General features: G+C 56.3%; 2 protein-coding genes across 2 annotated transcripts; one reads left to right on the forward strand and one right to left on the reverse strand.

Annotated features, from left to right (window-relative positions):
• Window positions 1-1396: 1396 nt before the first annotated feature.
• On the reverse strand, window positions 1397-12259 carry LOC129082974 (electron transfer flavoprotein subunit beta). Its single transcript, XM_054588790.1, has 6 exons — window positions 12114-12259; window positions 7831-7989; window positions 7359-7517; window positions 4972-5034; window positions 2567-2725; window positions 1397-1608 (listed from the first exon to the last, which is right to left on the reverse strand). Exons 1-6 carry the CDS (start codon window positions 12168-12170, stop codon window positions 1438-1440), a joined length of 768 nt encoding a protein of 255 aa, XP_054444765.1. The 5' UTR covers window positions 12171-12259; the 3' UTR covers window positions 1397-1437.
• Window positions 12260-12366: 107 nt separating this feature from the next.
• Window positions 12367-23175, forward strand: LOC129082976 (electron transfer flavoprotein subunit beta). The gene is made up of 6 exons (XM_054588792.1): window positions 12367-12423; window positions 16546-16704; window positions 17049-17207; window positions 19539-19601; window positions 21838-21996; window positions 22964-23175. The coding sequence occupies exons 1-6, from the start codon at window positions 12367-12369 to the stop codon at window positions 23132-23134; spliced, it is 768 nt and encodes a 255-aa protein (XP_054444767.1). The 3' UTR covers window positions 23135-23175.
• The last annotated feature ends 2358 nt before the right edge of the window (window positions 23176-25533 follow it).

Here is a 25533-nt window from a genome sequence, read left to right on the forward strand (position 1 = left end):
ACGGTCAGGCTGCTCACTGTTCCTGAAAGCTTTTCCTACCACGTCATGCTGTCCTTAGCAGGTCCCAGTCCTCTAAGCTTACCCAGATAGTCTTGCCAGGCAGATGATGGTAGTGCTACCTAGTGAGCATTTTCTGCATGCCTAGTGGTTCTGAGGGTGCTACATTAACCCTTTAAACCCCAGGGGGTGGATGTTATAGTTTAAACATGGCTGCAAATTCAACCTTCCTCCCCTTAAGGAATAAGTTCTCTGTCCCTTCCCCTGGCATCTGTGTAGGCTCTCTGACCTCTAGACCAAGAGAGTACAGTGGAATTGACCGTGTGTGTCTATACCTAGGCCGCAAGAGACTGGCATATTCCACTTCCTATATCAAGGGACACTCCCACCATGCTGTGAGGAAGCTCAAGCAGCCCCGTGGAGAGCAGTCATGGCCCCTAGGTAACAGCCAGCTCAAGCCCACAGCCCCCTCCAGCTTGCAGGCATTTGACAGCCATCCTGGGTGTTGATCCTCTGGACCTATTTGAGCCATGGAAGAGAGGCGTGCTGTCTCTGCCAAACTCAACTCTCCGATTTAGAAGCAAAATAAATGACTGTTGGGGTAAGCCACCAAGCAACAGACCACCAGATCACAGGTGTCGTTACTAACTGCCCCGGATGGAGGAGGAAACTCAGGCTTAGAGAGCAGGAAGCTATCAAAGGTCATCCTGGGGACAGGGATCGGCCAGGATCTGAACCAGGGCCTCGGGATCCCGACCCCAGGCCCATAACCACTAGGCTAAGCTCTCACTGTTTCGATAGGCCAAATGAAGAAACTGAAGCTCAGAGATGGGAAGTTACTTGCTCAAGACCTCACAGTTGATAAATCTGAGAGTGAGAGTTTGAAATCACTAAGCCCGAGTCCAGGCCCTGGCCCTTCATCCCGCACTAGGTTTTGATTGTCTCTTGCTTGTCTGTCTTCCCCGCCGGAATCAGAGCTTCCAGCCTCCTCCCCTTTCACATCCCAAGTCTCAGCAGGGGCCTGGCACCCGGGAGTCCCCCGCAGACATTTTGCAGATGAAAGCCCTTCTCCACAATCCCCCACCACCACTTCACTGGTATTTGTCCAAGACAACTTATTTGCCACCGTACTGGAAATCTTCGACCCCACAGGCCTGCTCAGATGTCCCAGGTGGCTCCCCAGTACCCGCTGCTGCCTCATGTACAGCACACAGCACCCGCCTCATGGCTGTCTCTGCCCATGTCCACTGCCCCTTCAACGTGGAAGCTTCTCGAGGCAGGGACTGGATGTGACTCACCTGGATCTCTGGCGTTGCCCGGCACATGGGAAACTTAGGGAAATGTTTGTTGAATGAATCAAAGAATGTGTGTTCATGGAATGAAGTAAAAAAGACAGACATCAAGAGTCAGAGTTTTATTGTCAAGCTTCATAGAAATGGCTCAAATCCGCCCGATCTCCCTCAGCTTGGCCACCAGGTCCTCTGTGGTCTCCACCTTGACACCAGCCGTGCGCTGGGGCGGGTCCTCCACACTAATCACAGAGATCTTGGAGGTCAGGTCCACGCCCAGGTCCCCAGCCTTGAGCACCTCGATCTTCTTCTTCTTGGCTTTCTGCATACAAGAAGCCACAGTTCACAAAGCTGCCAAGTCCCCTGCTGACACTCCTGCAGCCCCCATGGGTGCCACATCTGCTGGACGACTCCCATTGGCTAAACCCTTCCAGACCTACCCACTGGCTAGGACACACAAGCCCTCTTACTGGGCCACACCTGATGTGGACAATTCCTGTTGGCTGGGATGTCCTGGGAAGCCCTTCTACTGCAGAAGTCCTCCTCTAGTCAACAGCCTTGGTGAGCCCTCCACTGGCTGGAATAAATCGGCCAAGTCATCCTCTGGCAGTAAAACTCTTTGGACTTTTGGCTAAACTGACCCATGAAATTCACCCTTTTGGCCCTGGCTGGTATGGCTCAGTGGACTGAGTGCCAGCCTGCGAACCAAAGGGTCGCCAGTTCAATTCCCAAGGTCGGGCACATGCCTAGATTGCAGGCCAAGTCCCCAGCAGGGGGCGTGCGAAATGCAACCACACGCTGATGTTTCTTTCCCTCTCTTCCCCTCTCTAAAAATAAATAAATAAAATCTTAAAAAAGAAAAACAAATTCACCTTACTGGCTGAGATGCCTCAATGAGCCCATCTTATTGGCTGAGATGACCCACTGAACTCTCCCCACTGCTGAGATGACCAATAAATCCTCTTCATTTAGCTAGGATTACAGAATGAACTGTTCCTATTGGCTGTAATGACAAGGGGAACTTTTTTACTGTCTGAGGAAGCCCTTCTATTGGTTGAGGTAAACAGCAAACCCTGTTAGCCAAAAGAGCCCCCCTGAGCTCTCGTTATTGGCACGAACGACCCTGAACACTCTCTGTTACCCAGGATGACCAGGGCTCCCTCCCTTTGGATGAGATGTCCCTCAGACCCTGTCTCTCCCATCTGACCACCGGGGAGGCACGGCGCCTGCAGCCCTCGCCCGTTCCCAGGCCTCCAGTGACTTGTCTGCCAGGCGCTCACCATGATGTTAGGCAACGTGGCATATCGGGGCTCATTGAGCCGCAGGTCGGCGGTCACCACGGCAGGCAGCTTCAGGCGCAGAGTCTCCAGGCCCCCGTCAATCTCCCGCTCCACTTTCAACTTGTCCCCTTCCAGCGTCAACTGGGAGGCGAAGGTACCCTGGGGAAGGACAGCGTGGGGGGAGTAGGCAGATTAATTCGGGGCGGGCCCGGAGCAGTCCTCCATCCGCCACTGTGCAGGCATGGAGTGCAGGCATGGAGGCGCGACAAATAATAGAAGAGGGAGGACCCTTAAAGGTGACTTCTAGACATCAAGTTCAGACACGGGGGGAAGCCACAGAAAGGGATCTCAGAAACCCCAGGGAGGGCGTCTTTATTTTCATCAGACGCCAAGTGTGTGTCCTAACGTTCGAACCTGCCAGCGGGTCTCCCTTCCCTAACAATAAGGAGCACCTATCGGGTGCCACCCTAAGCAATTTAAATGAACTAAGTCCTCAGATCCGCACAGGAACTCTAGGGGGAAACGTTTTCAGCCCCACGTTACAGATGAAGAAAACAGATGAAGAGCCGGAGAGGGGCTCACGACATTTCTACTGTCACCCACTGCTGGCAAATCCAAAAGCCACCAGTGTGGTTCTAGGCCTCATGTCACGCTGTCACCTGCGCACCATGCCGTCCCCAGGAGTTCCCTTCACGACCCCTCTGCTGGCACAACAACAGCCCGTGTGCTCACCTCCATCCTCCAAACATCCTCTGGGGCCCATCTTCCAGGGTCCGTGCCCTTCCTCTGGCCAAGGCCCCTCCGCCCGTCGGCCCCGATCCATCATTTCCGGGCCTACACACTCGTTCTAACCAACCTGTCCCCTCCACTCACGGAGCCTCTGGACCGATCTTTCACGTCTCAGTCGGAACGTCCCATTGTTCTCGTGGGTCTCTTTCGAGTGCCCATGAGCCCAGTTCTGGGGATATACCGTGAACACGACCAGCCAGGCCCCGCCCAGCTTGAGTGGGCACCTGCCCTGGCCACCCGTACCCAGGTGAACGCGGTCACCACTGGCCGCGAGCGGCTTCTGAGGGCGTGCAACGTGGCGAGCGTGATCGAGCAAGGGTGGGACTTTTTCCTTTTGTCTAGTTTTTTTTAAATTTAAAAACCAATAAGCGAGATACATTATCAGGGTCACGGTGATGACTTCATGGATGCATATGTGTTCAGAGTTTGCCAAACTGTACACTTTAAATATGTGCAGGTTTTTGGAGGCCAGTTATATCCCAACCAAGCCTTAAAAAAAAAAAAAAAAGAAGAAGAAGAAGATACTAGACGCAGTTATCAGGAAATGTTGGAGTCTGTTTGGAAAACCTTGGGTATATGAATCTACTTTTCAACTATGAATTTTGGGAATCTAAATTAAGTAATTCAAACGAAAGTTTTATATCATCTGAATTGAGACGTGCTGTTGACATGAAATACACACTGGATTTTGAACATTTCATACAAAAAGATATAAGAATGGAGGGATTGGAGGCTGGGTAAAAAAGGTAAAGGGATTAAGAAGTACAAATTGGTACTTATAAAATATTCACAGGGATGTAAAGCACAGCACAGAGAATAGAGTCGATAATATTATAATAACTGTGTACAGTGTCAGATGGGTCCTTGAAATATCAGGAGAAACACTCTGTAAAGTATGAGATTACCTCCTGAAACTAATACAGAATAATACTAAATATAAACTGTAACTAAAAATAAAATTAACAAATAAAGATACAGAAATGGAAAAAACATTTTTAAAAGAATGCAAAATCACTCCATTTCTTTATATGGGTTACATGTTGAAATGCTATTTAAGATATACCAGGTTCAATAAAATACCATTAAAATTAAGTTTGCCAGTTTCTTTGTATTTCTTAAGTGTGGCTATGAAAAATTTCATATGAAATTTCATATGAAAAATAGTCTCTGCGGCCTGCATCTCTACTGGACCAGCACAGGCCGGGACTGGAGGGCACAGAGTTTGGAGGGGACATGCGTCCCTCACAGCGGGTGGGCAAGGAAGGCCTCCCTGAAGAGGTGACATCTGAGAGGTCTCTGCCCGAAGCAGGGGCTGGAAAGCCCTGAGGCGATCTGAGGGGACTGCGTTCGGTGCTGCAGGAACAGCAGGTGAAAGGCCCTGGGGCAGGGATGAATTTGGCGTCGCTGAGGAGCGGCAGGGCTGCGCGGGCCGGGCCGGAGCAGTCGTGCAGGCCCCGACGAGGCCTGGTGTCCCTGCTGGGCACCCCTCCTTCCTGCCTGCAGGAGCTGCTGCCCCACTCTGAGCCTGCCTCCCTCCAGAAGGGCCGGGGCAGGGGTGGCCGTGTTCTGAGCCCCCAGGCCTGGCCCACAGCAGGTGCTACCCATTCCAGCCTCACCTGTGGCCAGTCCAGAAATCCAGCTGTCATCTGCCCTGTCTGGTTACAGTCATCATCAATGGCCTAAGTGGGAAAAGACAGAAGACTGTGTGACAACTGGGCTTTTCACACACCATTGGGGCCTTTGTCTACAACAGCGACTGGCAAACATTTTCTACAATGGGTCAGAGGGTAACGATCCTCTGGTCTCTGTCACAGCGCCTCATCTGTGACCTCTGATGTCACTCTCACTGTGACATCTCACTGATGTCATCCATGAGCGGCCAGTGACACTCCCTGTCTGTTTCAACAAATGGGTGCAGTGGTGTCCCAACAAAACTTTATTTACAAAATTGTGGCCTCTCTGGGCCACAGTTTGCTGACTTCTGGACTCACGTGATCCCAACGCCCTAGAGAGAGGCAGTCTCTAGTCCCGGGGCACAGAGGGGACCTGGCATTCCCAGCGCCAAACCTCTGCCCTGTCTGAATATTTACAGAAGCCTCCTGTAAGCCAGACCCCGGGCGGGCGGGCCACACTGGGGAAGTGAAGGAACGGGATCTTGGCCAATGAGAACATTCTGTCCCCGACGCTCGTGATTGGCTCAGGGGTGAACACGTGAATCCAGCTAGACCAATGGAGAGCCAGCCTTGGGAGTCTCACTACAGCCCTTGGGAAGGAGGCTCTTTTCTTTCTGCTGGGGTCACTGGGTTGGTGGGATGTGAGCCTGCAGATGCTGAGACTGAAGCTAAGGCAGAGGAGCAGAGTACAGAACACACATGTGACCCTGCATGTGTGCCTGAAGCTCTCCTCACCTGAACTGTAAGTCCAGTTTGTTTGTTTTTTAAATCCTCACCTGAGGGTATGTTTATTGATTTTAGGGGGGTGGGCAAAGAGAGAGAGAAACGTCGATTGTTTGCCTCCCATTCGCACTCTGACCGGGGATTGAACCTGCAACCTTTCGGTGTAAAGGATGACGCTCCAACCAACCGAGCCACCTGGCCAGGGCTGACAAGTTAACTTTTTGTTAAGCCAACATGAGCTGCAGTTCCACCCCCTACACCAAAAAGCGTCCTGGCCAGTTCCCCCAGCATCTCCCCAGCAGGAGGCCTGGGCCGCAGGAACTGTCCCTGACAACCAGGACAGGCAGGACATCAGAGTCTGAGACCCACCGGCAAGTGCAGGAAGCTTCAACAGGTCATGCCACCCGCACCTGTTACGGGGGCAGCTGCTGTGACACCCGTGCCCCACCCAGCCCCACCCATGCCACTTTGGCCTCTTCTCTGGTGACACACTCTGCCTCAGTTTCCAGATTTATACTCCGACTCTCCTGCTGTCATCTCTCTCTGCTTTCTGCTGCCTGACTCATTGGGCAGGACACCCAAGGACCCAAGTGGACCCATCAGTCCCCCTCTGCCCTGGGGCCCCAGGTCTGCCTCTGAGTCTCCCATGCGTCTCTGCGCCCGCGTCACCTCACCATCTCTGACCTTCCCTCTCCGCCTCCCTCCCTGCCTCGTGCTCTCCCCATCCAACTCCTGTGTGTCTCAGGCTCTTCGGGTGGCCCTCCTCTGTCGCCTCCTGGGTGAGGCCACCAGGTCTGCGCTCAGATGGGATGGGGTCGGGGGGCTACCCCCGGGTAGGGTCTCCCGGGTCTCCTGAGGGGGCTGAGGAGCCAGAGCGCGCACCTGCCTTGGCTGGGAGCGCCACCTGCCGTGGGAAGTCCTAGCTGAGTTCTCAACAGAGGATACTGTTGTCCCCCACCGCCCCCGCCTCCCCCTTGAACCCCTACCCTCCAGCCTCTCCCTTTCCCGTCCATTCCTCAGGGGTGTCTCTGCACCCACAGCTGATCCCGCCCCTCCCCGGCCCCCAGAGTCTCCATGGCTCCTGAGTGCCCTCCACATGCCTCAGATCTCTGTTCAAGCCCAGGCCTCGGTCAGAACCCCTGTGCATGTCCCCACCCCATCTGGCCCCTGGGGCTGGCTTTTCACACTTCCTCTCATCTGTTCCTTCAGGTTTTCTCTGCTCTGTGCCTCCAAGAAACCCAGGACCCTGGCACTGTCCTTTCTGCCTCCCTCCCTCTCACTCTGCTGGGTCAAGCCCTGGTCCTCCAGCTGCATCTGTCTCTGCTCTGTCCCCTGGCCTGGGACCAGGCCTCCTTCCCTCCCACATGGATAGTCATCATGGCCCCCCAGGGTTCCAGTCTCACCTCATAGGACCCCTGGGGAATTTCTGAAGCCCACAGCGACCCTGCCCTTCCTGCGCATACTCTCTACAGGGATCGCAGAGTCCCAAGCAGAGTCCCAAGCCGCTCAGCCTAGGAAGTGCGAACCTGAGCCTGCGTCACCTGCCTCTCACCGCACTTTCTCCCCGCTCCCAGGCGCGGATGGGTCGGGAGGGGCGGCACACCCACCTGCTTGCCCAGCAGGACCAAGTCCACCTTCTCCTTCTCTGCCAGCTTGGCCAGCACCCGGGCCACCTGCAGGGGACCTAGGCGGTCTGCCTCTGCAGCTGGCACTTCCACGTGGATGCCTCGGTCTGCGCCCATGGCCAGGGCAGTGCGGATGGTCTCCTGTCAAGGAGAGAAGGGGCTTAACTTGGCTTCTAGCCCCAGGGAGATCCAGGGTCCTGATCCCCAGCCCCTCCTCCCTCAGGCCCAGGGTCCGGGCCTCCGGCCCCTCCTCCCTGAGACCCAGGGGTCCGGCCCCCGGCCCCTCCTCCTTCAGACCCAGGGTCTGGGCCCCCAGCCCCTCCTCCCTCAGGCCCAGGGGTCCAGGCCTCCAGCCCCTCCTCCCTCAGACCCAGGAGGAGTCCAAGACCTCAGCCCCCCACCTTCAGACCCAAACTCTAGGCTGAGCACCCCCCCCCCCCCCGGCCCTGGGCACCTGGCACTGGGCAGGCCCGCAGCTGACAGCAATGACCTCCTTCACCAGCTTCTTCTCCTTGAGCCGCACGGCCTCCTCCACGGCGATCTCGCAGAAGGGGTTCATAGAGTGCTTCACGCCATCTGTGACCACGCCCGTCTTGTCTGGCTTCACCCGGATCTGCCCAGCCAGGAGGGGAAGGGACAGGGTCAGAGGTCAGGCCTGCAGCGCCAACCCTCGCACAGGCTGGATGGGGACCACAGGGGCCTTGCCCAGGGTCCCACGGCTCCAGGGACATTTGACATGCCCGTCCCTACTCCGCCGCTGCTCCTTGCGCCTGAAAGAGTGTTTCTCCATTTTGTTTATCATCGCCCGCAGTGAGAAAGGCATTTGATGATCTCCCCAAATGTGTTACAGGTCCACACATAAGGGCTGCACGGGCTGTATGTGTACCATCTCATTTAACTCATAATAGTTCAGGAGGCTGGTTACTGCCATTGCCATCAGTTTGGCATATGGGGCAACTGAGGCACAGACGGGCCACGCACCTTGCCCAAGGTCACACTGCAAGGAAGTGGCGGGACTGGAGTCTAACGCCAAGCCTGTCCCGGGAGCCACGAGCCCCTCCAGGACGCCAAGCGAGCCTGCCCAGCAGTAGGAGAGTCAGCCCCTTATTCCTGCCCGCAACATCCAAGCGGGCTTTTACCAAGTGATTTCTGATGGCTCTTCCCAAGCCCTTGACACAGCGCAAGGACTTCTGTTCAGTTCTGTCCTCCAGACTTTCCTATCAAGCCAGTCGCTGGGCACGTTCTGGGGCTCGAGGCAGGGCACGGAGCCACCGGATCTCAGGGCCAGCAGGACAGCCCATGCCAGCAGAGACAGGAAGGCCCTCAGGGTAGATGAAGATGGATACACACACAGAGGTGACATGTGACCCGAGAGAGGAAGACAGGCCAGCCAAGAGCAGGAGGAGCGCGGAGACAGAGCCAAAGCCCTGAGAGAAGGCCTGGCTGGCCGGGGTTGGGCTCAGGGATAGGAACTGGTTTGAGGGGCCTCAAGTTTCCATTCGTTGGAAGGTCCTCGGTAAGAGAATAAATAGCTAATCCTGAACACAAAATTGCTCCAGCCTCTCCTTGGGCCTTGAAAGCACTAAAGCTAAAAACTCATCAGCCTCATGGAAAACGTGTCCTTGGCGAGAAGTGGGGATTCCTGAGTTGCCCAATGTCTATTAATACCCTAGACACACAGACACACACACGGAGACACCCAGACATGCAGAGTCAGTGACACAGACACAGTGACACACACACACAGGCCCAGAGACACAGGCGCGCTCATGTGCACACACACACGCTGCGCAGAAAGTTTGTTTCAAATGAATGAGCAAATAAACTCTCATGATTGTTACTACCAATAAAAGCAATCTTCGCTGTGTACCAGCCAACGCTCAGTGTGAACCAGACACTGTTTGAAGTGCTTATTCCATCTTCACTATGACCCAGTAAGGGAAGTGCTGTCCTTATCCCCATTGTACGGAGGAGGAAGACAAGGCTCAGAGTGGCTGAGCGGCTTGCCCAAGGTCACACGGTGGGAAGGAGACGCAGGCAGCTGGGCTGGGAGCCCACACCCTGAGCCGTTCCAGTAGTGCGCCTGCTGTCCCAGACCGCAGCGTCATTCTCCGCCCCAGAGCTCCAACTCTGGAAGCGGAGACAGAGCAAAAGCCGGGAACCAGACAATGACATCGTGGGTTACAAAGTGGTCAGAGTGTGGGGGGAGATTCAGCAAGGAGGCAGGCAGGGACCGTGGGGCTGAGGGTTTAAGTAGGTGACCAGGGAAGGCCTCACAGAGACGGTGACATCTGAGCAAAGCCTGGAAGGAGGCAAGGACGGGGTGCTGGGAACAGAGAGATGGGCCAGAGCGGGCACGGAACTGCGGGGGGGGCGGGGGGGGGCAGGGTGATAACTGGGTACACAGAGGATCCCAATTTGGTGCGGGGAGGGCTGGGAAAGGCAAGCACAGTCCTGCAGGAGGACCTAAGGACCCACCAAGGTCGCAGAATGGGGGGCTTCCTGGAGGAGGCTATGCCAGAGAATCACTATATCTTGACGCGATAGCAGTCGGAGTTAGGCAGGATGAGGGAGGGATAAGACGCAGAGGTTGCAGGGCAAGTGGGAAGGGTGCTCAGGGGGAAGGCACAGCAGGGACAAAGGCCCAAGGCAAGGAACAGCCCGGTCTGCTGGGGAAAAGTACAAGCAGGCAGGGACTACGGAAGCACAGAGCGGGAGCGAGGGCGAGGGGGATGCGGTTGGCTGAACAGAGGACCAGGGCTGAACCTCAAAGGGCCTTGAACACCAGACTGAGGGGTGGGACTTTGTCCTGAGGGGGGTGGGGTCAAGGGGGGGGCAGGGCTGCCCCAGGCGCAGGGAGACCCCTAAGGCTGAGAGCTGGGAAGGAGACTGGGGCGAGGGTCCAGCGGGGAGAAGAGGAGGCCTGAGCTGCCATAGCCCTGAGGCTGGAGAGGAGAGAATAGGGCAGAGGGAGGGAGAGGGCAGGGGGGTCGGGCTGAGAGCTGACCGGCTATGGGAGGTGAGGGGCAGGTCTAGCCCAGAGATTAGGTCACTGCCAGGGTTTGAATCATTTATTTCTTCAGAAAGGGACATCAAGAGACACGTCCATCAAGACAGGATGCAATGGAGGGGGCCCCAGGGCACTGTGGGCAGGGCAGACAGCACCCACACTTTGGGAAAGCTTGGGAGCTGATACCAGGGTGCTTCACTCTTCCTCTCACGCAGCACACGCAGCAGAGGCACCCACGTGCCAGGCCCCAGGCTGGGAGATGCTTGGACCCAGAGCAGAGTTAACTGTAAGCCTGCCTGGTTGGGGAGAGAGATACGACCCCAGACATCTCACGCCAGGAACCCGGGCAGGGGCAGGGTCAGGGCTGAGAGAGGCGCAGGGGACTACGGAGACCAGAGGACCGTCAGAGGGGGGAGGAGTCCAGGAGAGTCGGGTCCCAGAACCCCAAGAGGAGCATGTTTCCGAAAGGCTGGAGGCAACAAACGCAGCCAAAAAACTGTCCCCACGAGGAGGGGAATGGGAGGGGCACAGCCCGGAGCAGGACTTCCCTGTGTTTCAGAACTGCCTGTTGCTGCCTATTGGACGACGTGGCAAGGAACAGAGCCTTCACAGGCCTCAGTTTCCTCACCTGTCCAACGGGATTCGTCAGTCTAGATATTGAAAGGACTGAATGGGTTAATCTCAGCCAAGGACTTAGAACGCTGCCTGCCTGATGAACAGTTAAGTACCCACCAACTGGGCGTTGTTACGATCCATCGCTGAAGTTTTCATGCCAGGGCCTTGCTCCTGGCCCCTTCCCCCTACCACATACCCCAACCTGGACGGGGCCCCACTACACCCACCCGAGGCCTCCAGCATGCCACGTCCTGTGCAGGGCCTTGCTGGGGACACGGAGGCAGGGTCCCAGTATGACGGGGCGGGGGTGGGAGGGAGGGGAGAGACTTGGATGGGCCATCACCCCCTTGCCTGGTTTAGGGCAAGTATGGAGAGAAAGGGGCCTGTGGGAGTGTGTCTGATTCACCTCTCTCCACGCCAGCTTCTGTCTGGGGACAAGCCAGGCTCTCAGAGACGTCCCCAGACTGTCTCCCGGAGGATGTGAGCCACCCTACCCACTCAGCCGACTGGCTTTCATTTCTAGCAAACTTTTTCCCTCCCTTCCTAGCTCAAGACTCCTCGCTCACCCTGTAGCTTTGTAGGGTGGAACGGAGCTTCTGGGTTCCCCCAGCACCCTGCCTGTGCTCCGTTACAGCACGTTTCCTGTACTTGTAAGAGTCAGTGGAGTTTGCAATGCAGCCTAGTGGGCGAAAGCATGGCTTGTGTGCAAAGCGCTCGTTGGGTGCGGAATCAGACGGACCTGGACAGGAATCTCGGCTCTGCCCCTTCCGGGCTCAGTGACCTCTCTGTGCCTCAGTTTCTCCGTGTGTTAAACAGGGAACATGACTCCTCCGGCACGTAAGAAATAGCGACGGTAACTCGCCCTGCACGCAATTGTTAAGACAGTGAGTTCAGAACCGGGGAAGAGGAAACGGGGTCGTAGCACCAGAGGGGTGTTCCGATGTCAGAACCCTAGTCCTTGATCTTTGCCCTGAGGTGTGACTTTGACATTTGGAGGAAGAGCGGCACAGATCAGGGGTTACCGCGAACACCCGCCCATAAAGGGTGCGTTCGTGACCCCGAAAGCACACGGCCGCGGGGCACAGGGAGGTGGGAGAGGGAAGCCCGGTCACCTTCACGGCGAAGTCGATGACCCTCTTGACTGCCACGAGCGCGCGCAGCTCCGCCATCTTCCTGCCGCAGCCACCCGCGGTGTAAAGCCTCACCCTAGGCCTCTGGGTCCTGAAGGCCCGCCCCGTTCTTTTCTGCGCCTGCGCCCCGGCCGCCAGCCAGTCAACCTTTGCGATACCCGCCTCCGCCCCGACGAAGGGCCAGTCGAGAGGCCGGAGTGGGGAGGTGTGTCAAGCGGGTGGCGACAATGGGAAGATGGCGGAGCTGCGCGCGCTCGTGGCAGTCAAGAGGGTCATCGACTTCGCCGTGAAGGTGACCGGGCTTCCCTCTCCCACCTCCCTGTGCCCCGCGGCCGTGTGCTTTCGGGGTCACGAATGCACCCTTTATGGGCGGGTGTTCGCGGTAACCCCTGATCTGTGCCGCTCTCCCTCCAAATGTCAAAGTCACACCTCAGGGCAAAGATCAAGGACTAGGGTTCTGACATCGGAACACCCCTCTGGTGCTACGACCCCGTTTCCTCTTCCCCGGTTCTGAACTCACTGTCTTAACAATTGCGTGCAGGGCGAGTTACCGTCGCTATTTCTTACGTGCCGGAGGAGTCATGTTCCCTGTTTAACACACGGAGAAACTGAGGCACAGAGAGGTCACTGAGCCCGGAAGGGGCAGAGCCGAGATTCCTGTCCAGGTCCGTCTGATTCCGCACCCAACGAGCGCTTTGCACACAAGCCATGCTTTCGCCCACTAGGCTGCATTGCAAACTCCACTGACTCTTACAAGTACAGGAAACGTGCTGTAACGGAGCACAGGCAGGGTGCTGGGGGAACCCAGAAGCTCCGTTCCACCCTACAAAGCTACAGGGTGAGCGAGGAGTCTTGAGCTAGGAAGGGAGGGAAAAGTTTGCTAGAAATGAAAGCCAGTCGGCTGAGTGGGTAGGGTGGCTCACATCCTCCGGGAGACAGTCTGGGGACGTCTCTGAGAGCCTGGCTTGTCCCCAGACAGAAGCTGGCGTGGAGAGAGGTGAATCAGACACACTCCCACAGGCCCCTTTCTCTCCATACTTGCCCTAAACCAGGCAAGGGGGTGATGGCCCATCCAAGTCTCTCCCCCTCCCTCCCACCCCCGCCCCGTCATACTGGGACCCTGCCTCCGTGTCCCCAGCAAGGCCCTGCACAGGACGTGGCATGCTGGAGGCCTCGGGTGGGTGTAGTGGGGCCCCGTCCAGGTTGGGGTATTGGTAGGGGAAGGGACCAGGAGCAAGGCCCTGGCATGAAAACTTCAGCGATGGATCGTAACAACGCCCAGTTGGTGGGTACTTAACTGTTCATCAGGCAGGCAGCGTTCTAAGTCCTTGGCTGAGATTAACCCATTCAGTCCTTTCAATATCTAGACTGACGAATCCCGTTGGACAGGTGAGGAAACTGAGGCCTGTGAAGGCTCTGTTCCTTGCCACGTCGTCCAATAGGCAGCAACAGGCAGTTCTGAAACACAGGGAAGTCCTGCTCCGGGCTGTGCCCCTCCCATTCCCCTCCTCGCGGGGACAGTTTTTTGACTGCGTTTGTTGCCTCCAGCCTTTCGGAAACATGCTCCTCTTGGGGTTCTGGGACCCGACTCTCCTGGACTCCTCCCCCCCTCTGACGGTCCTCTGGTCTCCGTAGTCCCCTGCGCCTCTCTCAGCCCTGACCCTGCCCCTGCCCGGGTTCCTGGCGTGAGATGTCTGGGGTCGTATCTCTCTCCCCCACCAGGCAGGCTTACAGTTAACTCTGCTCTGGGTCCAAGCATCTCCCAGCCTGGGGCCTGGCACGCGGGTGCCTCTGCTGCGTGTGCTGCGTGAGAGGAAGAGTGAAGCACCCTGGTATCAGCTCCCAAGCTTTCCCAAAGTGTGGGTGCTGTCTGCCCTGCCCACAGTGCCCTGGGGCCCCCTCCATTGCATCCTGTCTTGATGGACGTGTCTCTTGATGTCCCTTTCTGAAGAAATAAATGATTCAAACCCTGGCAGTGACCTAATCTCTGGGCTAGACCTGCCCCTCACCTCCCATAGCCGGTCAGCTCTCAGCCCGACCCCCCTGCCCTCTCCCTCCCTCTGCCCTATTCTCTCCTCTCCAGCCTCAGGGCTATGGCAGCTCAGGCCTCCTCTTCTCCCCGCTGGACCCTCGCCCCAGTCTCCTTCCCAGCTCTCAGCCTTAGGGGTCTCCCTGCGCCTGGGGCAGCCCTGCCCCCCCCTTGGCCCCACCCCCTCAGGACAAAGTCCCACCCCTCAGTCTGGTGTTCAAGGCCCTTTGAGGTTCAGCCCTGGTCCTCTGTTCAGCCAACCGCATCCCCCTCGCCCTCGCTCCCGCTCTGTGCTTCCGTAGTCCCTGCCTGCTTGTACTTTTCCCCAGCAGACCGGGCTGTTCCTTGCCTTGGGCCTTTGTCCCTGCTGTGCCTTCCCCCTGAGCACCCTTCCCACTTGCCCTGCAACCTCTGCGTCTTATCCCTCCCTCATCCTGCCTAACTCCGACTGCTATCGCGTCAAGATATAGTGATTCTCTGGCATAGCCTCCTCCAGGAAGCCCCCCATTCTGCGACCTTGGTGGGTCCTTAGGTCCTCCTGCAGGACTGTGCTTGCCTTTCCCAGCCCTCCCCGCACCAAATTGGGATCCTCTGTGTACCCAGTTATCACCCTGTCCCCCCCGCCCCCCCGCAGTTCCGTGCCCGCTCTGGCCCATCTCTCTGTTCCCAGCACCCCGTCCTCGCCTCCTTCCAGGCTTTGCTCAGATGTCACCGTCTCTGTGAGGCCTTCCCTGGTCACCTACTTAAACCCTCAGCCCCACGGTCCCTGCCTGCCTCCTTGCTGAATCTCCCCCCACACTCTGACCGCTTTGTAACCCACGATGTCATTGTCTGGTTCCCGGCTTTTGCTCTGTCTCCGCTTCCAGAGTTGGAGCTCTGGGGCGGAGAATGACGCTGCGGTCTGGGACAGCAGGCGCACTACTGGAACGGCTCAGGGTGTGGGCTCCCAGCCCAGCTGCCTGCGTCTCCTTCCCACCGTGTGACCTTGGGCAAGCCGCTCAGCCACTCTGAGCCTTGTCTTCCTCCTCCGTACAATGGGGATAAGGACAGCACTTCCCTTACTGGGTCATAGTGAAGATGGAATAAGCACTTCAAACAGTGCCTGGTTCACACTGAGCGTTGGCTGGTACTCAGCGAAGATTGCTTTTATTGGTAGTAACAATCATGAGAGTTTATTTGCTCATTCATTCGAAACAAACGTTCTGCGCAGCGTGTGTGTGTGCACATGCGCGCGCCTGTGTCTCTGGGCCTGTGTGTGTGTGTCACTGTGTCTGTGTCACTGACTCTGCATGTCTGGGTGTCTCCGTGTGTGTGTCTGTGTGTCTAGGGTATTAATAGACATTGGGCAACTCAGGAATCCCCACTTCTCGCCAAGGACACGTTTTCCATGAGGCTGATGAGTTTTTAGCTTTAGTGCTTTCAAGGCCCAAGGAGAGGCTGGAGCAATTTTGTGTTCAGGATTAGCTATTTATTCTCTTACCGAGGACCTTCCAACGAATGGAAACTTGAGGCCCCTCAAACCAGTTCCTATCCCTGAGCCCAACCCCGGCCAGCCAGGCCTTCTCTCAGGGCTTTGGCTCTGTCTCCGTGCTCCTCCTGCTCTTGGCTGGCCTGTCTTCCTCTCTCGGGTCACATGTCACCTCTGTGTGTGTATCCATCTTCATCTGCCCTGAGAGCCTTCCTGTCTCTGCTGGCATGGGCTGTCCTGCTGGCCCTGAGATCCGGTGGCTCTGTGCCCTGCCTCGAGCCCCAGAACGTGCCCAGCGACTGGCTTGATAGGAAAGTCTGGAGGACAGAACTGAACAGAAGTCCTTGCGCTGTGTCAAGGGCTTGGGAAGAGCCATCAGAAATCACTTGGTAAAAGCCCGCTTGGATGTTGCGGGCAGGAATAAGGGGCTGACTCTCCTACTGCTGGGCAGGCTCGCTTGGCGTCCTGGAGGGGCTCGTGGCTCCCCGGGACAGGCTTGGCGTTAGACTCCAGTCCCGCCACTTCCTTGCAGTGTGACCTTGGGCAAGGTGCGTGGCCCGTCTGTGCCTCAGTTGCCCCATATGCCAAACTGATGGCAATGGCAGTAACCAGCCTCCTGGACTATTATGAGTTAAATGAGATGGTACACATACAGCCCGTGCAGCCCTTATGTGTGGACCTGTAACACATTTGGGGATATCATCAAATGCCTTTCTCACTGCGGGCGATGATAAACAAAATGGAGAAACACTCTTTCAGGCGCAAGGAGCAGCGGCGGAGTAGGGACGGGCATGTCAAATGTCCCTGGAGCCGTGGGACCCTGGGCAAGGCCCCTGTGGTCCCCATCCAGCCTGTGCGAGGGTTGGCGCTGCAGGCCTGACCTCTGACCCTGTCCCTTCCCCCTCCTGGCTGGGCAGATCCGGGTGAAGCCAGACAAGACGGGCGTGGTCACAGATGGCGTGAAGCACTCTATGAACCCCTTCTGCGAGATCGCCGTGGAGGAGGCCGTGCGGCTCAAGGAGAAGAAGCTGGTGAAGGAGGTCATTGCTGTCAGCTGCGGGCCTGCCCAGTGCCAGGTGCCCAGGGCCGGGGGGGGTGCTCAGCCTAGAGTTTGGGTCTGAAGGTGGGGGGCTGAGGTCTTGGACTCCTCCTGGGTCTGAGGGAGGAGGGGCTGGAGGCCTGGACCCCTGGGCCTGAGGGAGGAGGGGCTGGGGGCCCAGACCCTGGGTCTGAAGGAGGAGGGGCCGGGGGCCGGACCCCTGGGTCTCAGGGAGGAGGGGCCGGAGGCCCGGACCCTGGGCCTGAGGGAGGAGAAGTTGGAGACCCGGACCTCTGGGTCTGAGGAAGGAGGGGCTGGGGATCAGGACCCTGGATCTCCCTGGGGCTAGAAGCCAAGTCAAGCCCCTTCTCTCCTTGACAGGAGACCATTCGCACTGCCCTGGCCATGGGTGCAGACCGAGGCATCCACGTGGAAGTGCCAGCTGCAGAGGCAGACCGCCTGGGTCCCCTGCAGGTGGCCCGGGTGCTGGCCAAGCTGGCAGAGAAGGAGAAGGTGGACTTGGTCCTGCTGGGCAAGCAGGTGGGTGTGCCGCCCCTCTTGACCCATCCGTGCCTGGGAGTGGGGAGAAAGTGCGGTGAGAGGCAGGTGACGCAGGCTCAGGTTCGCACTTCCTAGGCTGAGCGGCTTGGGACTCTGCTTGGGACTCTGCGATCCCTGTAGAGAGTATGCACAGGAAGGGCAGGGTCGCTGTGGGCTTCAGAAATTCCCCAGGGGTCCTATGAGGTGAGACTGGAACCCTGGGGGGCCATGATGACTATCCATGTGGGAGGGAAGGAGGCCTGGTCCCAGGCCAGGGGACAGAGCAGAGACAGATGCAGCTGGAACCCAGCAGAAACCCAGGGCTTGACCCAGCAGAGTGAGAGGGAGGGAGGCAGAAAGGACGGTGCCAGGGTCCTGGGTTTCTTGGAGGCACAGAGCAGAGAAAACCTGAAGGAACAGATGAGAGGAGGTGTGAAAAGCCAGCCCCAGGGGCCAGATGGGGTGGGGACATCCACAGGGGTTCTGACCGAGGCCTGGGCTTGAACAGAGATCTGAGGCATGTGGAGGGCACTCAGGAGCCATGGAGACTCTGGGGGCCGGGGAGGGGCGGGATCAGCTGTGGGTGCAGAGACACCCCTGAGGAATGGACGGGAAAGGGAGAGGCTGGAGGGTAGGGGTTCAAGGGGGAGGCGGGGGCGGTGGGGGACAACAGTATCCTCTGTTGAGAACTCAGCTAGGACTTCCCACGGCAGGTGGCGCTCCCAGCCAAGGCAGGTGCGCGCTCTGGCTCCTCAGCCCCCTCAGGAGACCCGGGAGACCCTACCCGGGGGTAGCCCCCCCCGACCCCATCCCATCTGAGCGCAGACCTGGTGGCCTCACCCAGGAGGCGACAGAGGAGGGCCACCCGAAGAGCCTGAGACACACAGGAGTTGGATGGGGAGAGCACGAGGCAGGGAGGGAGGCGGAGAGGGAAGGTCAGAGATGGTGAGGTGACGCGGGCGCAGAGACGCATGGGAGACTCAGAGGCAGACCTGGGGCCCCAGGGCAGAGGGGGACTGATGGGTCCACTTGGGTCCTTGGGTGTCCTGCCCAATGAGTCAGGCAGCAGAAAGCGAGAGAGATGACAGCAGGAGAGTCGGAGTATAAATCTGGAAACTGAGGCAGAGTGTGTCACCAGAGAAGAGGCCAAAGTGGCATGGGTGGGGCTGGGTGGGGCACGGGTGTCACAGCAGCTGCCCCCGTAACAGGTGCGGGTGGCATGACCTGTTGAAGCTTCCTGCACTTGCCGGTGGGTCTCAGACTCTGATGTCCTGCCTGTCCTGGTTGTCAGGGACAGTTCCTGCGGCCCAGGCCTCCTGCTGGGGAGATGCTGGGGGAACTGGCCAGGACGCTTTTTGGTGTAGGGGGTGGAATTGCAGCTCACGTTGGCTTAACAAAAAGTTAACTTGTCAGCCCTGGCCAGGTGGCTCGGTTGGTTGGAGCGTCATCCTTTACACCGAAAGGTTGCAGGTTCAATCCCCGGTCAGAGTGCGAATGGGAGGCAAACAGTCGACGTTTCTCTCTCTCTTTGCCCACCCCCCTAAAATCAATAAACATACCCTCAGGTGAGGATTTAAAAAACAAACAAACTGGACTTACAGTTCAGGTGAGGAGAGCTTCAGGCACACATGCAGGGTCACATGTGTGTTCTGTACTCTGCTCCTCTGCCTTAGCTTCAGTCTCAGCATCTGCAGGCTCACATCCCACCAACCCAGTGACCCCAGCAGAAAGAAAAGAGCCTCCTTCCCAAGGGCTGTAGTGAGACTCCCAAGGCTGGCTCTCCATTGGTCTAGCTGGATTCACGTGTTCACCCCTGAGCCAATCACGAGAGTCGGGGACAGAATGTTCTCATTGGCCAAGATCCCGTTCCTTCACTTCCCCAGTGTGGCCCGCCCGGGGCCTGGCTTACAGGAGGCTTCTGTAAATATTCAGACAGGGCAGAGGTTTGGCGCTGGGAATGCCAGGTCCCCTCTGTGCCCCGGGACTAGAGACTGCCTCTCTCTAGGGCGTTGGGATCACGTGAGTCCAGAAGTCTGCAAACTGTGGCCCAGAGAGGCCACAATTTTGTAAATAAAGTTTTGTTGGGACACCACTGCACCCATTTGTTGAAACAGACAGGGAGTGTCACTGGCCGCTCATGGATGACATCAGTGAGATGTCACAGTGAGAGTGACATCAGAGGTCACAGATGAGGCGCTGTGACAGAGACCAGAGGATCGTTACCCTCTGACCCATTGTAGAAAATGTTTGCCAGTCGCTGTTGTAGACAAAGGCCCCAATGGTGTGTGAAAAGCCCAGTTGTCACACAGTCTTCTGTCTTTTCCCACTTAGGCCATTGATGATGACTGTAACCAGACAGGGCAGATGACAGCTGGATTTCTGGACTGGCCACAGGTGAGGCTGGAATGGGTAGCACCTGCTGTGGGCCAGGCCTGGGGGCTCAGAACACGGCCACGCCTGCCCCGGCCCTTCTGGAGGGAGGCAGGCGCAGAGTGGGGCAGCAGCTCCGGCAGGCAGGAAGGAGGGGTGCCCAGCAGGGACACCAGGCCTCGTCGGGGCCTGCACGACTGCTCCAGCCCGGCCCGCGCAGCCCTGCCGCTCCTCAGCGACGCCAAATTCATCCCTGCCCCAGGGCCTTTGCACCTGCTGTTCCTGCAGCACCGAACGCAGTCCCCTCAGATCGCCTCAGGGCTTTCTAGCCCCTGCTTCGGGCAGAGACCTCTCAGATGTCACCTCTTCAGGGAGGCCTTCCTTGCCCACCCGCTGTGAGGGACGCATGTCCCCCTCCAAACTCTGTGCCCTCCAGTCCCGGCCTGTGCTGGTCCAGTAGAGATGCAGGCCGCAGAGACTATTTTTCATATGAAATTTCATATGAAATTTTTCATAGCCACACTTAAGAAATACAAAGAAACTGGCAAACTTAATTTTAATGGTATTTTATTGAACCTGGTATATCTTAAATAGCATTTCAACATGTAACCCATATAAAGAAATGGAGTGATTTTGCATTCTTTTAAAAATGTTTTTTCCATTTCTGTATCTTTATTTGTTAATTTTATTTTTAGTTACAGTTTATATTTAGTATTATTCTGTATTAGTTTCAGGAGGTAATCTCATACTTTACAGAGTGTTTCTCCTGATATTTCAAGGACCCATCTGACACTGTACACAGTTATTATAATATTATCGACTCTATTCTCTGTGCTGTGCTTTACATCCCTGTGAATATTTTATAAGTACCAATTTGTACTTCTTAATCCCTTTACCTTTTTTACCCAGCCTCCAATCCCTCCATTCTTATATCTTTTTGTATGAAATGTTCAAAATCCAGTGTGTATTTCATGTCAACAGCACGTCTCAATTCAGATGATATAAAACTTTCGTTTGAATTACTTAATTTAGATTCCCAAAATTCATAATTGAAAAGTACATTCATACACCCAAGGTTTTCCAAACAGACTCCAACATTTCCTGATAACTGCGTCTAGTATCTTCTTCTTCTTTTTTTTTTTTTAAGGCTTGGTTGGGATATAACTGGCCTCCAAAAACCTGCGCATATTTAAAGTGTACAGTTTGGCAAACTCTGAACACATATGCATCCATGAAGTCATCACCGTGACCCTGATAATGTATCTCGCTTATTGGTTTTTAAATTTAAAAAAAACTAGACAAAAGGAAAAAGTCCTACCCTTGCTCGATCATGCTCGCCACGTTGCACGCCCTCAGAGGCTGCTCGCGGCCAGTGGTGACCGCGTTCACCTGGGTACGGGCGGCCAGGGCAGGTGCCCACTCAAGCTGGGCGGGGCCTGGCTGGTCGTGTTCACGGTATATCCCCAGAACTGGGCTCATGGGCACTCGAAAGAGACCCACGAGAACAATGGGACGTTCCGACTGAGACGTGAAAGATCGGTCCAGAGGCTCCGTGAGTGGAGGGGACAGGTTGGTTAGAACGAGTGTGTAGGCCCGGAAATGATGGATCGGGGCCGACGGGCGGAGGGGCCTTGGCCAGAGGAAGGGCACGGACCCTGGAAGATGGGCCCCAGAGGATGTTTGGAGGATGGAGGTGAGCACACGGGCTGTTGTTGTCCCAGCAGAGGGGTCGTGAAGGGAACTCCTGGGGACGGCATGGTGCGCAGGTGACAGCGTGACATGGGGCCTAGAACCACACTGGTGGCTTTTGGATTTGCCAGCAGTGGGTGACAGTAGAAATGTCGTGAGCCCCTCTCTGGCTCTTCATCTGTTTTCTTCATCTGTAACGTGGGGCTGAAAACGTTTCCCCCTAGAGTTCCTGTGCGGATCTGAGGACTTAGTTCATTTAAATTGCTTAGGATGACACCCGATAGGTGCTCCTTATTGTTAGGGAAGGGAGACCCGCTGGCAGGTTCGAACGTTAGGACACACACTTGGCGTCTGATGAAAATAAAGACGCCCTCCCCGGGGTTTCTGAGATCCCTTTCTGTGGCTTCCCCCCGTGTCTGAACTTGATGTCTAGAAGTCACCTTGAAGGGTCCTCCCTCTTCTATTATTTGTCGCGCCTCCATGCCTGCACTCGGCACAGTGGCGGATGGAGGACTGCTCCGGGCCCGCCCCAAATTAATCTGCCTACTCCCCCCACGCTGTCCTTCCCCAGGGTACCTTTGCCTCCCAGTTGACGCTGGAAGGGGACAAGTTGAAAGTGGAGCGGGAGATTGACGGGGGCCTGGAGACTCTGCGCCTGAAGCTGCCTGCCGTGGTGACCGCCGACCTGCGGCTCAATGAGCCCCGATATGCCACGTTGCCTAACATCATGGTGAGCGCCTGGCAGACAAGTCACTGGAGGCCTGGGAACGGGCGAGGGCTGCAGGCGCCGTGCCTCCCCGGTGGTCAGATGGGAGAGACAGGGTCTGAGGGACATCTCATCCAAAGGGAGGGAGCCCTGGTCATCCTGGGTAACAGAGAGTGTTCAGGGTCGTTCGTGCCAATAACAAGAGCTCAGGGGGGGCTCTTTTGGCTAACAGGGTTTGCTGTTTACCTCAACCAATAGAAGGGCTTCCTCAGACAGTAAAAAAAGCTCCCCTTGTCATTACAGCCAATAGGAACAGTTCATTCTGTAATCCTAGCTAAATGAAGAGGATTTATTGGTCATCTCAGCAGTGGGGAGAGTTCAGTGGGTCATCTCAGCCAATAAGATGGGCTCATTGAGGCATCTCAGCCAGTAAGGTGAATTTGTTTTTCTTTTTTTTTTTTTAAGATTTTATTTATTTATTTTTAGAGAGGGGAAGAGAGGGAAAGAAACGTCAGCGTGTGGTTGCATTTCGCACGCCCCCTGCTGGGGACTTGGCCTGCAATCTAGGCATGTGCCCGACCTTGGGAATTGAACTGGCGACCCTTTGGTTCGCAGGCTGGCACTCAGTCCACTGAGCCACACCAGCCAGGGCCAAAAGGGTGAATTTCATGGGTCAGTTTAGCCAAAAGTCCAAAGAGTTTTACTGCCAGAGGATGACTTGGCCGATTTATTCCAGCCAGTGGAGGGCTCACCAAGGCTGTTGACTAGAGGAGGACTTCTGCAGTAGAAGGGCTTCCCAGGACATCCCAGCCAACAGGAATTGTCCACATCAGGTGTGGCCCAGTAAGAGGGCTTGTGTGTCCTAGCCAGTGGGTAGGTCTAGAAGGGTTTAGCCAATGGGAGTCGTCCAGCAGATGTGGCACCCATGGGCGCTGCAGGAATGTCAGCAGGGGATTTGGCAGCTTTGTGAACTGTGGCTTCTTGTATGCAGAAAGCCAAGAAGAAGAAGATCGAGGTGCTCAAGGCTGGGGACCTGGGCGTGGACCTGACCTCCAAGATCTCTGTGATTAGTGTGGAGGACCCGCCCCAGCGCACGGCTGGTGTCAAGGTGGAGACCACAGAGGACCTGGTGGCCAAGCTGAGGGAGATCGGGCGGATTTGAGCCATTTCTATGAAGCTTGACAATAAAACTCTGACTCTTGATGTCTGTCTTTTTTACTTCATTCCATGAACACACATTCTTTGATTCATTCAACAAACATTTCCCTAAGTTTCCCATGTGCCGGGCAACGCCAGAAATCCAGGTGAGTCACATCCAGTCCCTGCCTCGAGAAGCTTCCACGTTGAAGGGGCAATGGACATGGGCAGAGACAGCCATGAGGCGGGTGCTGTGTGCTGTACATGAGGCAGCAGCGGGTACTGGGGAGCCACCTGGGACATCTGAGCAGGCCTGTGGGGTCGAAGATTTCCAGTACGGTGGCAAATAAGTTGTCTTGGACAAATACCAGTGAAGTGGTGGTGGGGGATTGTGGAGAAGGGCTTTCATCTGCAAAATGTCTGCTGGGGACTCCCGGGTGCCAGGCCCCTGCTGAGACTTGGGATGTGAAAGGGGGAGGAGGCTGGAAGCTCTGATTCCGGCGGGGAAGACAGACAAGCAAGAGACAATCAAAACCTAGTGCGGGATGAAGGGCCAGGGCCTGGACTCGGGCTTAGTGATTTCAAACTCTCACTCTCAGATTTATCAACTGTGAGGTCTTGAGCAAATAACTTCCCATCTCTGAGCTTCAGTTTCTTCATTTGGCCTATCGAAACAGTGAGAGCTTAGCCTAGTGGTTATGGGCCTGGGGTCGGGATCCCGAGGCCCTGGTTCAGATCCTGGCCGATCCCTGTCCCCAGGATGACCTTTGATAGCTTCCTGCTCTCTAAGCCTGAGTTTCCTCCTCCATCCGGGGCAGTTAGTAACGACACCTGTGATCTGGTGGTCTGTTGCTTGGTGGCTTACCCCAACTCTGATTGCTTCTAAATCGGAGAGTTGAGCTTGGCAGAGACAGCACGCCTCTCTTCCATGGCTCAAATAGGTCCAGAGGATCAACACCCAGGATGGCTGTCAAATGCCTGCAAGCTGGAGGGGGCTGTGGGCTTGAGCTGGCTGTTACCTAGGGGCCATGACTCCTCTCCACGGGGCTGCTTAAGCTTCCTCACAGCATGGTGGGAGTGTCCCTTGATATAGGAAGTGGAATATGCCAGTCTCTTGCGGCCTAGGTATAGACACACACGGTCAATTCCACTGTACTCTCTTGGTCTAGAGGTCAGAGAGCCTACACAGATGCCAGGGGAAGGGACAGAGAACTTATTCCTTAAGGGGAGGAAGGTTGAATTTGCAGCCATGTTTAAACTATAACATCCACCCCCTGGGGTTTAAAGGGTTAATGTAGCACCCTCAGAACCACTAGGCATGCAGAAAATGCTCACTAGGTAGCACTACCATCATCTGCCTGGCAAGACTATCTGGGTAAGCTTAGAGGACTGGGACCTGCTAAGGACAGCATGACGTGGTAGGAAAAGCTTTCAGGAACAGTGAGCAGCCTGACCGTCCTGGGCTGAAGCCACCCAGCTTCTCCCTCTGGCTGTGCAACCTCCTGCAGGTCCCTTTCTGAACCACCGCCCCCTGCATGATAAACACCCAGCTCTTGGGATGTTCAGCAGGGTTCAGCCCATAATGTCTGCGAAACATTTTTTTTTTTCACAGTTCCTGGTGCGTGCTAAGTGGTAATTATTATTTTGGTTCTTAATAAGAGACCTGAAGGACAAGTTGTGGTTCAGCCAGGTTGGAGGAGGGCGGGGAGTGAGGGGAGAGCATTCCAGGCAGAGGAAACTGCAAATCTGGAAGGGGTGAGATGGGCCTAAGAATGGCAGGTGCTTAATGAGTACGTGCTAGAGGGAGGAGGAAGTGGGTGGAGTGTGTGGGTCTAGACAGGGCCTGGGAATTCCTTGGATGCCTCCTGAGGGCCCTGTGGAGCCATGGGAGGGCTGTGAGCGGGGAGGGGAAGAGGCAGCTCTGGGTGTAGACTCAGGGGCCATGTGGGGATCCACAGGCTGTAGGAGATGAGGCTGAGGACAGAAGGCTGAGCGAGCAGGCAGGGGCAAAGGACGGGGCTTATGCTGGGGCCTGGCCAGTGGGCAGAGAGGAGAAGAAATGAAACAAGTGCAGGAGGCAGGAGGGTGGGATGCAGAGGTTCAAAGCGGTGAGGTGGAGGAAGGCTCCCCAGCCTCTGCACAAGTGGAACTGTGGTGGAGATGAAGAATCCAGGAGGAGGGTCTGGTTAGAGGGAAGGTGCTGAGTTTAGTGGGGTGCAGGGCGTGGAGTCTCCAGGGGACTTGAAGATGCAGTTCTGGGTCTTCGAAGAGATGGCTGGGTGGGAGATAGCCACTTGAGACTTGGTCCTGAGGGCAACAGGAAATCATGGGAGGGTCTGGAGCAGAGCGGGAACAGGGCCAGATGTGGGTATACCCCCGTCTGAGGCTGCAGGCAGGACAGAGTGGACCCGAAGCCACGACACT

This window comes from Pteronotus mesoamericanus, unplaced genomic scaffold (genome assembly GCF_021234165.1).
Source record: "Pteronotus mesoamericanus isolate MK-2021 breed Mesoamerican mustached bat unplaced genomic scaffold, CSHL_Meso_final scaffold_137, whole genome shotgun sequence".
NCBI lineage: Eukaryota > Metazoa > Chordata > Mammalia > Chiroptera > Mormoopidae > Pteronotus > Pteronotus mesoamericanus.